Source organism: Xiphophorus couchianus, unplaced genomic scaffold (assembly GCF_001444195.1).
Source record: "Xiphophorus couchianus unplaced genomic scaffold, X_couchianus-1.0 Scaffold1000102, whole genome shotgun sequence".
Taxonomy (NCBI): Eukaryota; Metazoa; Chordata; class Actinopteri; order Cyprinodontiformes; family Poeciliidae; genus Xiphophorus; species Xiphophorus couchianus.
The window spans coordinates 1279307-1293429 of record NW_020963015.1 but is presented as its reverse complement, the minus strand read 5'-3'; the positions used below and the strand labels follow the sequence as shown (position 1 = coordinate 1293429).

General features: G+C 43.7%; 1 protein-coding gene across 2 annotated transcripts; it reads left to right on the top strand.

Annotated features, from left to right (window-relative positions):
* The first annotated feature begins 4857 nt into the window (after window positions 1-4857).
* LOC114141377 (gastrula zinc finger protein XlCGF57.1-like) lies at window positions 4858-9892 on the top strand. 2 transcript variants are annotated; one of them, XM_028011890.1, is made up of 3 exons: window positions 4858-5189; window positions 5961-6043; window positions 7395-9892. In XM_028011890.1, the coding sequence occupies exon 3, from the start codon at window positions 7488-7490 to the stop codon at window positions 9219-9221; it is 1734 nt and encodes a 577-aa protein (XP_027867691.1). In that variant the 5' UTR covers window positions 4858-5189; window positions 5961-6043; window positions 7395-7487; the 3' UTR covers window positions 9222-9892. The 2 variants fall into 2 exon arrangements, with proteins under 2 accessions (XP_027867691.1, XP_027867692.1); XM_028011891.1 differs by having other exon boundaries at window positions 5961-6863.
* The last annotated feature ends 4231 nt before the right edge of the window (window positions 9893-14123 follow it).

Sequence of the window (14123 nt, the reverse complement as noted above, 5' to 3'; positions counted from 1 at the left end):
TTACAGTTTCATTTCAGGTTTAAACCAAGAATGATACAAATGTTTATTTCTGAAATCGTTGTCATGGAAACACAAAGTTTATCGTTTCTGATATTGGAGCATTTTGGATTCACAGATCAGTTACACGGAAATATTCACTCCCACGTTTCACCCTCTTGTTTATATGATCCATCCATCCATTTTCTTCCGTTTTATCCGGGGTCGGGTCGGAGGGGCAGCAGCTTCAGAAGGGAGGCCCAGTCTTCCCTCTCCAGCCTCTTGTTCCAGATTCTCCAGGGGATCCCAAGGCGTTCCCAGGCCAGCAGAGAGACATCGTCCCTCCAGCGTGTCCCGGTTTTCCCCTCCTGCTGGTGGGACATGAACACCTCACCAGGGAGGCGTCCAGGAGGCATCCTGACCAGATGCCCCTCACCTGGCTCCTCTCGATGTGAAGGAGCAGCGGCTCTACTCTGAGTCCCTCCTGGATGACTGAGCTCCTCTCTCTAAGGGAGAGCCCAGACCCCCTGCGGAGAAAACCCATTTCAGCTGCTTGTATCCGTGATTTGGTTCTTTCGGTCACAATTTTCATGATTTTATGATTGAAATGATAAAAATTAAACAAATTTAAACAATTATAGTTTTTTAAAATTTTAAATGTTTTAAAAATAAATATTTGCCGAGGTTTTGACTAGGCCGTTCCAGAACATTCAGCTTCTGCTGCGGGTTCAGGAAGCTGCAGTGCAAATCTTCTCCAGGAGGGAAGGAAAGATGGAGGGATGATGGAGGGATGGCGCTGCATCGGATCCAGCTGCTCTTCATTTCTCCAGTGTCGTCGTCATCATCATCATCAAGCTGCTAATTTAGGTGCCATCTATGTTCAGGTAGTTCCACTTACATTTATTTAAATCTTTTCAAACCAAGGCGCTTATATAATTTTACTGCTCTGTACTTTTTACTGTTGAGGAATATTATGAAATATTTCTGCTCTTACTGGAGTAAATAGATTTTTCATTTAAATAAATAAACTTCAGAGATTGGAAATATTTGATTCTTACATTTTTGCAGCATATAAGCTAATGCTAATGCTAATCTGAGATAATTACTGAACATTTTCTACATGTCATGTTTACGGCATTATTGTTTATCTTGCATTAATAAACATATTTGGAAGGTTGCATAGATGTTTATTTATAAATTATGACAATCAAAGAAGCTTTAAAAAGATAAATAAAGTAATAATAATAATCCTGGTTTATGTATTTCTGGGTTGGCGGCGCCTGCAGCTGCTTGTCTGCTCCAGGTTTCTGCTGCAAGTTTCAGACTTTCTCCCTGCTGCTGGCGTTGACCTCTGACCTCCCCGTGCCGGGTTCTTACGTTCAGGTTGAAGCTCTGCAGCATCGTCGTCCTGAATCTCTCGTAGCTCTGTTGTCTTCCCGTCAGGAAGGCCTTCAGGTCGTCGGCCTGGCCCGGCCTCTTGGCGGCGCGTCCCAGCAGGTCGGTGACCTTCGCCAGGTACAAGATGTCCTTCATCAGGAAGGAGGCGTAGCCGTCGGCCTGCAGGTCGCCCAGCTGCATGTGCTGCAGGAAGGGGAGCTCCAGCGTCTGCTGGGCCAGGTCCAGGTTCTCCTGCCACAGCTCCTCGTAAACATCAGGACTTCCTGCAGGACGAGAAACGGCGTCAGAACGCCAGAGGAGGCGCCGCCGGGCAGGCGGTCCGGCTCTCACCTGGCGGGCCGAAGACGGACTCCACTTTGAGCTTCCAGGGCAGGCGGCGCCGTGGCTCCTCACGTCTGCAGCAGAAGGTCCGATAAAGAAAAGCAGAACCCGGATACAAAGTTCTGATTGGAGCAGAGCTCATCGTGCTCAGAATGAGCCGCAGGGACGAGTCAGCAGCAGGCAGGTCCAAACCCAGCAGAACCTCACTGTGAAACCGAGTCAGTCAGAACAAGAAATCATGTTCATGACTGAAATTCAGAGAAACCACGAGACTTTACTGGACTCCATGTTCATCAGAAACGTCTCTGTTTCAGTGAGGAGCAGCTCAGAACCTCCTGGGTTGGACCAGGAAACCACCAGAACCAGAATTTCATTCTGACTTGAACTGTGAGATACTTTCACTTTCTGCTCAGCTACACTTCCTGCTTTCACTCTTCAAGTTTCATAAGGATTATATTTAAACCATATCAGATATTTCTAGATTAAAATTTTGCTAAAACATGAATTCATAAACTGAAGAAACATTTGATCTGTGAGCACAAATTCAGTTGAAATAGTAGCTTTGTGGTAAATTGAGTTTAATATATTTTGGCTACAGAGAACAAACCTGAAATATTGAATCAAAGTTCTGTATTTTTACATAACTTTAATGTAAAATAATTTCAGAGTGGAAATTATGTTTATGAGAACAAAACAGAGAAGAAGAAGAACTTTCTAAACATTTTAAGAAAGAAACAAAGATTCAGATCTAACGCTTTCTTTCCAAATGGTAATGTTTACCCCCCCCACACACACACACACACACACACACACACACCGTCTCCGTCTCTCTGAATCTCTCCAGCCTCCTGCAGACCTTCAGTTAGGTTGTTAGGAGAATAAATGTCTGTTTTTGGGTTCTGTCTGTGTGTCTCATCATTTCCCTGAAAGCAGAAGATGTCTACGATTGTCTCTGGACTCAGAACCTGGACATCACCCAGGATGCGCTGAAGGTGTCCGTTCTGCAGCACATGCAGTCTGGAGACCTGGACGCTGACCTCTATGTCACCTTCATGGTCCAGGACTTGGACTATGCCACAGAGATGAGAGGCTGAAGGGCATAAAGGACAAGACGTCTGCAGACGTCCATTCGTTCATGGAGGAGTGATAGCAGAGCTTCAAGAGCTACACCAACCAGATGCTGCACGGATTCAACCTGAAGGTCAGAGCTGAGACAGCAACAGAAGATTTACCTCCATAAATCTGAAGTTTCACATCAAAACTGCAGAAAAGATTCAGACATAGATTATAATTCAGTTCCATGTTAGAACTCGGTTCTACATCACCCGGTTCTACATCACCCGGTTCTCTAGAACCTCCACTGGCTCCCTGTAGCTCAGAGAATAAACTTTGTAACATAACCACTATGTTAATTTTTTTCTGAAGAATTATATTAAAAAGTAAATGTATCAAACTGTCTTGTAGAACAGTTTCATTCCGAGTCTCCACTGCGTATAACTGGTTTGGTGAAACATCAGCGGTTTTCAGGTGTGTGAAAAAGGGGCGGGGCCGTCGGCGCTCACCGTTAGATCTGTGCAGCGGGATTTGGTCTTTATCGATCGTTTAAAACTAGTAAGAATCAAAGAAAAGACATAAAACAGCGATCAAAGTCGCCCCAGTGCCGCAGATCGTGTAATAGGTACTGGATCGGAGTTTGAACCCAGGAAACGCCGCCCGGTGCGAGAGGACGGCACCGAGGGGAAAGAAAGACTCTGCCGGTGAGATCTGGACTTTACTTTTATTTTTGGGGATTTTTGGTGGTACCGCTCTTTTTTCTTATCTTTTTTGGGGGGTTTTGACGTTTGGGATTTTCATTTTGGATCAGGACTTTGGATTAAACGGGGACATATTTCCAGGACTTTGTTTTTTTCGAGGATATGGAACTCCTTTGTGGACATTAATCTTTTTGGAAAAAGAACGGGCAAATTTTGGACATTTAATTATTTAGGGTTTTTTGGCTGATACAAACTGAGTGATTTAAGTCTAACATAATTATTTTTTGAGGGATTTCTGGGTTATTGATCTATTTATCAAGATAACTATCATCATTTCTTAGTATTGTAATTCTTTTAAAATAAATAACTGATGCTAAAAATCAACAAATTTCTTATTGAGTGGTTGTTTTTTTGATCAAATTAATGGTGTAACATATTTGACCTGATTTCCTGGTACTGATCCCCCCTGAGTTCTGCTTTAAGTCAAGCTGAATTTTACAACTTTAAATCCTGTTAGTTTATAAATCACTGAACGGATCAGAACCACAACACATTAAAGATCTGCTGCTGCTGGATCAACCTTCCAGACCTCTCAGGTACTGGTTCTGGTTCTGCTCTGCATCCAGAACCAGAACCAAACGAGGAGAAGCAGCTTTCAGCTTCTATGCACCACAAATCTGGAACAAACTTCCAGAAAACTGTAAAACAGCTGAAACACTGAGATCCTTTAAATCCAGACTAAAACCAGCTGGTTAGTTTTATTTGAAATATGATCAATTACCAATGTAACAATGGATCTTGACTTAATGTCATGTTTTATTGTTGATTCTATGCTGCATGACTTTGTGTTTTTATGATGTAAAGCTCTTTGAAATGCCTTGCTGCTGAAATGTGCTATACAGATAACATTTGATTGATTGATTGTAAATTTATCCTGAAGTTGTAAAGCAGAAACTCAGATGCAGGTTAATTATTTTCCTGCTTTTAGATCCACTGAAAACTTGAAGAATAATGGAAGGAAACGATTGGCTGCTTACGGTCTGCTAATGTTTGACAATTGAGACAATATTTTATAACCAAATAGAGTTATGATGGGGGCAAAGGTTTGAGTTTTTTTAGATGACAATCATACTTCGTTGGTAATAGAAGTCAGAAAAGGTCAAATGAGAAGGTAAACCACTATTATTCAGCTTTTTATAATAAACTAAAAATGTATCTCATTATTTGGTAAATATTTTACTTGATGTTTCTTCTTGATCTGTCAAATTAACTTTCCTCGTATTTTATTATCAATTATAAATGTGAAAATAAACTAATTTCCTTACGAATCATTTATTACATTTGATCCAACCGTAGAACTATCGAACTGCGTCCTTTCATCTGGAACATTTCAGTTCCGACCCTTTGTTTCTGTCGGAGCTTCACTGTGCGACACTAGACGGAAGTAGAAATGGCGCTAGTGGCGTTAGCATAGTTAGCTTCCATTCTGCTTGGATCCAGAGTTGAGAAACATCTTCAGGAGGTCTAGAGATCCGAACCGGACCCGGAACCATCACAGGAACCCCATACAGAACCGGCATGGAGCGCAATACCGACCCGACTGTGAGCTAGAACCGGAACAAGAGGTCCGGAGGGTCGGAGGGCTCGGATACTTTATGTGAAAACCTGAAGCTGGACCCAGAACCGGTTTTAGTCCCACGGTTTTCTGGAGGTTTCGGACAGATCTTGGATCAGTTTCAGGTAGAACTTCCGGAACCAGCTGCAGAAATTCAGGCAGAACCGACAGAGGCCATTAATCAGTGTTTATAGATTAATCAATAAATAATCAGTGAACCAGTTATGACCAGTTCCGGTCAATGTTATGTTTTTGACATGAAACTATGGTTGAAAAACTAATAAACGCAAACACAAGAATGATTGTGTTTTATATTATATTATATTTATATATATACATATATTTGTAATATGAACCTTTTATTTTGCTGAAATAACTAACCGGAAATTAAAATATAATTTGATGTTATTTTCATATTTAAATAGAAAATAAAATCAGTGACACAAATAAGGAAAAGTTGATTAAGTCCTGCAGAGGACAACGAGACGCTGCCATGGTTACGGCTTGCCGACCGGAAGTGACATCATCGTCTCCCATTAAGCCTGATTCTGTTTAGACTGTGTTTATGGGTCTCAATGTGGGGCCCCGACCCCTGGGGGAGTCGCAGAGGTACTGCGGGGGGTCATAACATTAATCACTTTAGCACAAATCCAACTTGTAGCTTTCTGAGAAAAGGAGGCATAAAATAAACAAAGACATTTACTGATCTACTATTGGTGACCCTTCAGAACCACCGACCCAATAGAGTCAGTCGACTTCTGGTTTTGACCCAATTACTAAACAGTTTTGCAGTCTAATATTGTAGATCTAGCTCCTGCTTCAATGAGCATCAGGCTGCTAACAGAAGAGAAATGATGATGATGATGGCTCTTTAACCTTCCTCCTCTGGTCTCCAGGTGTGTGCAGGTGGAGGTGTGGCATCCTGCAGGCCACGCCCACTCAGCCCCTCCCACCACCACAGGCGTGTTTTCAGCAGCAGGTAAAAGAGTAGCACTCAGGTTATCACCGTGACGACGTTAAAACTCTCACAGGCCAACGATCGACATCAACATGAGAAAATCTGATCATCCATACAGGCTGATCTGATGATTAATTATTGATTAACTGATTAATACCTGGATGGAAAGAATTTGTACAGAATCTCCAACCAGGTGAAGCTAAAGCCGAACTAGAGAAGTTCTGCTAGAACAGATTTACAGACTAAGAAGGTTTTTATCTTACATGTTTATATTATTTTTAATAAAATTTTTAGAATCTGTTTCCTGCAGTTAATCGATTATTAGGTTTCCAGAACCGTTAAAGTATTTTATGGTTCTGAAGGAGAATAAATACACAAACACTTTTTCACACTCCATTCTTTTCCCTGGATAAAAGAAGATCAAATGTTTTATTTTAAAGCTCAGCTCAACTTTTAACTTGTTTTATATTGAAATGAACAATCACAACAGCAGCAACGTTCATCTGACTCGGGTCGCCTGGGAGGTTCTGGTTCTGGTATCGGCTGCAGTGGCACTGGGTCCATTCCTCCCTCTGCTGATAGACGAACCTTTTGTCCTTTGAGGTTCTGATGAAGACCCAGATAATGTTCTGGACCCGACAGTGAAACCCTGAAGAACCCGAGTAGAGCCGGTAGTGTTCTGGCGGGTCGTTGGTTCTGGTCCGATGGTTTCCTTGACCTCTTCTTGTGTCTGTGTTTGTTTCACGTCCAAACTCCATTTTATTGTTGCAGAAACTCTGGGTGGAACGGTACCAACAGAACTTTTCAGTACTCCTGCTGGGGTCCGGTTCCTTGCAGCCCGGTGCGTTCGAGTGCAACTAGTCAATGTTTTAAAACACTTTAAATATGGCTGCCGTCGTCCTCTTCAGCAATATTAACCGTTACTAAATAATGTAATCAAATAACTAAATTAAACCTGATGAAAATATTAGAAAATCATTTTTATTGGCAGAACAGTTTAAAATCCTTCATTCCTTTGCTGAATAAAGTCAATAAACCATTTAGTGACACCAGTAATGAGTTTTAGAGGCTCGACTGGCTGAACATGTTGGTTTAATGTGTTTATGACTATATTTAATACTTGGCTCTTTACCGCCTGGATTGTTTTTAATGCATTTTCCACATCTTATTTTTTCCTTTTAAATCAAATCTGCTGGGTTGAAACACAAAACTCCTAGAAGAAGAAGAGGTTCCATGTCTGAAGTTTATTCTAATAGCTTTTATTCCACAACAAATAATTAAAAAACAGCAAATATTTCAACATTTTACTGATTTCCAAATACATGTTTGCTGAAATCTCTTGAATTTCTTCTTGTGTTCTTCATCTCCTCAGACGTCCAGCAAATATTTTCTGTAGAATCGAGAGGTTTTTCTTTTACAAAGAGAAGAAATCATTCAGAACCAGAAGAAGCAAAACTCTGTCCTGATGGAAGAACAGAAGGATCCAGATGGTCCAAATATAAAGCAGGAACAGGAGGAACTGCTGGATAAACAGCTGAAAAATGACCAACATGCTGAAGATCTGCAGATTAAAGAGGAAGTGGACGAATACTGCACCTGCCAGGACGAAGTTCGCCTGGTTCTGAAGGAGGAGACGGACACATTGGGGATGAATACTGCTCCTGAACAGAGAAACAACAGGGAACCAGAACCAATCAGGGACCGACTCCAGAACGCGCGACTGGCTGAAAACCAGCAACAGGAAGGGAAGAAGGAAGAATCAGGATTCTGTAAACATCCACAACCAAGGTCGAATAAGAGCTGTCAGAAATCCAGAGTTCAAAGTGACGATGCACACGGTTCCAAACATAGAAGGCGGAGCAGATCTCTGAGCCAAACAGAAAAAAGTTTGTTTTCCTGTAAAGTGTGTGGCAAGAGTTTCTCCCAGAGTAGCCATCTGAACAACCACATGAGATCGCACGCAAGTAAGAAACAATACCCCTGTGAGGTCTGCGGTAAGTTTTTAAATGACAAAGGTAGCTTAACGGTTCACATGAGAACCCACACAGGTGAGAAGCCTTTCACATGTCCCACCTGTGGGAAAAGTTTTGGTGCGAGGAGCAGCTTCATTGCTCATGTAAGAACTCACACAGGTGAGAAGCCATTTCCCTGTCCAAGCTGTGAGAAAAGTTTCATTGTAAAAAGTCATCTAATCACACACATGAGAATTCACACAGGTGAGAAACCTTTCCAGTGTCTCACCTGTGGAAAACGGTTTGGTGCTAAAAGCAATTTAAACACTCACATGCGAACACACACGGGTGAAAAACCTTTTGCATGTGTGAGCTGCGGGAAAAGTTTCAGTGTAAGGAGTCACCTGATCACTCATCTGAGAACACACACAGGTGAGAAGCCATACTCCTGTCCATACTGTGGCAGAAGCTTCAGTCTGCGAAGTCATTTAAATGTTCACATGAGCACACATACAGGAGAGAAACCTTTTCCATGTGTGGCATGTGGAAAAAGCTTCAGAGTGAGAAGCAGTTTGACAATTCACATGAGAACGCACACGGATGAGAAGCTGCACATCTGTGATGTGTGCTGTAAAGGTTTCACTCAGAGCAGCCGTCTGGCTTCTCACATGAGGATCCACACAGGGGAGAGGCCGTTCCCATGTCCCACATGTGGAAAAAGTTTCAGTGCCAAAACATATCTGAATACACACATGAGGACACACACAGATGAGAAGTCCTATCTGTGTGTGATCTGTGGGAACAGCTTCAGTCGAAAAAGCAACTTGAACAGACACATGAGGACGCACACCGGCGAGAAACCCTATGATTGTGAAGTTTGTGGGAAATCCTTTGGATGTAGCGGTAGCTTGACCGTCCATATGAGATCTCACACAGGTGAGAAGCCATTCCCATGTGTCACCTGTGGAAAAAGCTTTAGTGTAAGAAGTTACCTGGTTATTCACATGCGAACCCACACAGGTGAGAAGCCTTTCCCATGTGTCACCTGTCGGAAGAGCTTCCTTTTACGGAGTCATTTGACTCGTCACATGAGAGTTCACACCGGCGAGAAGCCGTTCCCATGTTCGACCTGTGGGAAAGGTTTCAGTGTGAGATGTCACATGATGGCTCACATGAGAACTCACAAACAGGAGAAAGGTCTTTCTGACACATGGCCTGTGGGAAACGTCTCCAAGGAGTTGAGATGACTCCGCTAGAGGGTTAGGGTTAGGGTTAGGGGTTTGTAAACGTTCAGTTTAATAAAGTTTATCATCTGTGTTGAAGTTTTGTTTATCAAGTATTTGGAGTTTTCTAAGTAGATGTTTGTATTTATGCTCTTATTTTGAAGGAGTGCTGTTTTCAATGCAAGTCTGTTCCTCTTGCTTTCTTTATTTCTCAACCTTTTTTAAAAAATAAGAAACATACAAGAACAAAACAGAACATGGACAGAAGAGAAATGAAATTGGTGCTTTAGGGTTGTTTCATTTCAGAGGAAATATCATTTGAATTGAAGTTAGCGCTTTTGCATTAACTTCCTCCAAATACTGTGTTGCTGTAGCAGTTAGCATCAGTGGACCTGTTTATGGAGAGTGCTGTAGGATTAGCGCAGCTAGCTTTTCGGTTAGCGATGTCCAACACTGAGTGACTTTCTGTGAGCTTCAGTTACAAAATCTGGAGAAGTGGGTTCATAGTTCAGCACCAGGGAGGGGAACCTTCATATTGAGTTATTTCATGTTTTTATGAATACATGAACATTTTTCCTTTTTTATTGTAAATGTTGATGACGGTTATGCATTTCTGAGCTAAACATGAGAGTTTGTTCCTTCAAATAAGGTTGAGGAAGATGAGAACCAACAATAAAACATGAAGGTAAACAATGTTCTGTTGTTCTTGAGTTTCAGTTCAAACTGAGTCTTTTTCTGGGAGAATAACGGCCTGAATTCAGCTTTATTCCTGTTTCTGCTTTTGATTCTTATGATCTTAACCTGGAAACTCTGATCCAGAAAACGTTGACGGGTTTCTGGACCGTTGGTTTTTGTGTGTCCAGCAGCCACTGGACAACACAGAGACACACTGGAAGCTGGAGTACCCAGAGAGAACCCACACAGCCCAGATCAACAAACCAAATGAACAGGACAATGAAAGGTCATTGGAGAGGTCAACAGCTTCCTGACCGTCGTTCAGCTGAGCAGGACTCCGGCGTTCTGGATGAGCTCAGGACTTCAGCTGAACCTCTGGGATATTAGAGCAGATTTTATCGCCTCATTTTCTCCTTTTAAACCAACTCAAACAGAAAACGTCCAACAAGTCTTCAGTTCTCCTGAACTTCAACTCCCAGTTAGGTTGTTACATTTTCTGACAAAATGTGAAATAAGCAAATAAGAATTTGCGCAAACAGACAGAATTTTGTTGCATTACATGGTGGAAATTAAAAGCCCCCAAGAATTCATGGAATCATAACTTTAGGAAAGCGTAGCAGATGTGAAATGTGCTGTGATCAATTTAAACTTTAAATGATGTTTCTAGTTGAAGGTGTGTGGATGTAGTTGGCTGTGAAAGTTTTTACAATGTTGGGCCAAATGTTTTAGACTTTCCAATCATTTTAATGGGTCAAACATGCATGAAATTAAAATGTTTCAAAGATTATAGAAGCTGAAATTGATAAATGACACAGGATGTCTCTTAAGAACAAGCTCAGCGCCCAACCTGGGTTTCAGTCTGTGACTTTGGGCTGAATCCGTGACGATGACATCTGAGATGTTTTCCTGTCGGGAGTAATCTTCCTCTAGAACAGGGCTCTCAAACTCCAGTCCTCGAGGGCCGCAGTCCTGCAACTTTTAGATGAGCCTCTGCTGCACCTGAACAGAATAATTAGGTCATTAAGGTTCTGGAGAACTGATCCACACCAGGAGGAGGTCATTAAGTCATTTCATTCCAGTGTTTTGTACCTGTGACACATCTAAAAACTGCAGGACTGCGGCCCTCGAGGCCTGGAGTTTGAGACCCCTGCTCTAGAGGATGATGGACTTCAGATAATTTGGAGATGACCTTTGACCCTTCCTAGGTTGATGAGCAGCAACAGTTGCTTCTCTGGGATCATTGCTGATGTCGTTGAAGCCTGGGATTGTACTAACAACACCTGAGCGCTTCAGAGGAGCAAACTAACCAAAGCTGCTTCTACCTGCTGCTGCCGACCAATCAGAGCTGGCGCTGTGGTCAAACCAGGAAGTTACAGGCGGATTTTGTTCAACAAACATTTTCATTTTAATGAACATAGAAGGTGAAACTGGTTCTCTCATCTGCAGGAGTTTGTATTGAGTTTTCATTTTGATAGAGATCACATTTAATTTAAAACGCTTTAGGGTTAGGGTTAGACCTGTTGAACGTATCCGAAGGCCAGAAGAACAAAGCTGCTGTTAAAAACTGAAAAACTTTGCACTTTGACTTTGATTTAGGAGATGAGAGTGGGCTGGTTCCTCTCTGGACTTTTATTTTTTAAAGGTTTTTTGTTGGCTCTCTCGGCCCTTATTTTGAAATGCTTAGACAGGAAGAAGGTAATGAGAAGGGGAAGACATGCGGTGCAGGTCACCAGGCCGGGATTCGAACCTGCGACAGCCGCGTCAACGACTGAGGCCTCCTTATGTGGGTTGTGCTCTACCGCTGCACAGAACCCCATGGACTTTTATTTTGAAGAGTCAAGGCAGAGTCAAACAAGGTTCTGATACAATGTGGAAAAATTTTAGTTAAATGTTTTAATCACATCAAACAATGTTGGGTCAGATCAGAACGACCTGCTCTGAACTTCACTAACCTGGTTAGAGCTGCTGTGATTAGTGATAACTGGAGCACTGATCAATCAATCAATCAATCAATCAATCAATCAATCAATCAATCAATCAGTCAGTCAGTCAGTCAGTCAAATTTTATCTGGACAGCACATTTCAGCAGCAAGGCATTTTAAAGAGTTTTACATCATAAAAACAAAGTCATGCAGCATAGAATCAACAATCAAACATGACATAAAGTCGAGTTCCATCATTAAATTGATTATTGATTATGTTTCAAATTAACTCTAACCAGCTGCTTTTAGTCTGGATTTAAAAGATCTCAGTGTTTCTGGTGCAGAACCAGAACCAGAACCTGAGGGGTCTGGAAGGTTGATCCAGCAGCAGCAGCAGATCTTTAATGTGTTGTGGTTCTGATCCGTTCAGTGGTTTATAAACTAACAGGATTTAAAGTTTCTTCTCTGAGATGCAGGGAGCCAGTGGAGGTTCTGGAGAACCGGGTTTATGTCTCTGTCCTCCTGGTTCTGGTCAGAACTCCAGCAGCAGTGATCAATATATTTGTTGTGTACTGATGATTTTGATTAGTATTGTTTGTTTGTTTCATAACTAGTGACTGTGACGTCATTATGATGTAAAGAACTTTGAACTGCCATGTTGCTGAAATGTTTATTACAAATCAGCTTGTCTTGTCCTTCAGTCATTTATTTGTGATTTATTTGTTGTGAATGTTAAACATAAACCACCCGAGTTCAGCAGCGGGTTTATTCACAACCTGAAATTCATCCTGCCGGCTAGGAGCGCCGCCCGTCGCGCCGGCTGTGAAATGATGCGGAGCCGATGACGCGTCCAGCGGAAGTAATCGGAGAAGTGGTTGCGTTAGCTTCCGGTTAGCCTAGTTAGCTCGTGGTGTGTCCCAGAGCGTGTCCAGGAGGTTCTGGTTCTGTTCAGCAACAATGTGTTCCGTTGAGCCTCTGAGAGAGTTTATCAGAGAGAGACTAACTGCTGCTGCTGAAGAAATCTTCACCCAGCTGGAAAAAACCATCGTCCAGTACGAGGAGGAGATCGACCGGCAGCGGAGACTGCTGGACCTCACCTGGAGACCCCGAACCGAGCCGAACCCCGCAGGTAGGTCCGGCTGGGGCAGCGGGTCGGGTCACCATCGGTCACAAACGGACATAACGGAGCCGCCTCCAAACTCGCTTATTGATGAGAAAACGGACTGAAATCTGACCGAAGAGGAAACTTTGAAATATATTGGTAACATGATCACGTTTCCTAACCATGTGGGCCCGGAACCGGTGGGTTTTATGTCGCAGATGAGTTGAAATAAATCTGGTTTTCATGAGTCCAATGTTTTACAGTGTCTGATGAAAATGTTCTCCTCTTTTTCTTTTAACACTATAACAGCTTAACGCGACTGGTGTCGGAGCGTCTGGTGTCGGAGCGACTGGTTTTGGAGCGACTGGTTTTGGAGCGACTGGTTTTGGAGCGACTGGTTTTGGAGCGGCTGGTGTCGAACCGACCGTCTGGTGTCGGAGCGACTGGTGTCGGAGCGACTGGTTTTGGAGCGACTGGTGTCGGAGCGACTGGTTTTGGAGCGGCTGGTGTCGGACCGTCTGGTGTCGGAGCGACTGGTGTCGGAGCGACTGGTTTTGGAGCGACTGGTGTCGGACCGTCTGGTGTCGGACCGTCTGGTGTCGGAGCGACTGGTGTCGAACCGACCGTCTGGTGTCGGAGTGACTGGTTTTGGAGCGACCGGTGTCGGAGCGACTGGTGTCGGACCGTCTGGTGTCGGACCGTCTGGTGTCGGAGCGACTGGTGTCGGACCGTCTGGTGTCGGAGCGACTGGTGTCGGAGCGACTGGTTTTGGAGCGACTGGTGTCGAACCGACCGTCTGGTGTCGGAGTGACTGGTGTCGGACCGTCTGGTGTCGGAGCGACTGGTTTTGGAGCGACTGGTGTCGGACCGTCTGGTGTCGGACCGTCTGGTGTCGGAGCGACTGGTGTCGGACCGTCTGATGTCGGACCGTCGGGTGTCGGAGCGACTGGTTTTGGAGCGACTGGTGTCGGAGCGACTGGTGTCGGACCGTCTGGTGTCGGAGCGACTGGTGTCGGAGGGACAGGTGTCGGATCGTCTGGTGTCGGAGCGACTGGTGTCGGACCGTCTGGTGTCGGAGCGACTGGTGTCGGAGCGACTGGTGTCGGAGCGACTGGTGTCGAACCGACCGTCTGGTGTCGGAGTGACTGGTTTTGGAGCGACTGGTTTTGGAGCGGCTGGTGTCGGAGCAACTGGTGTCGGAGCGTCTGGTGTCGGAGCGACTGGTGT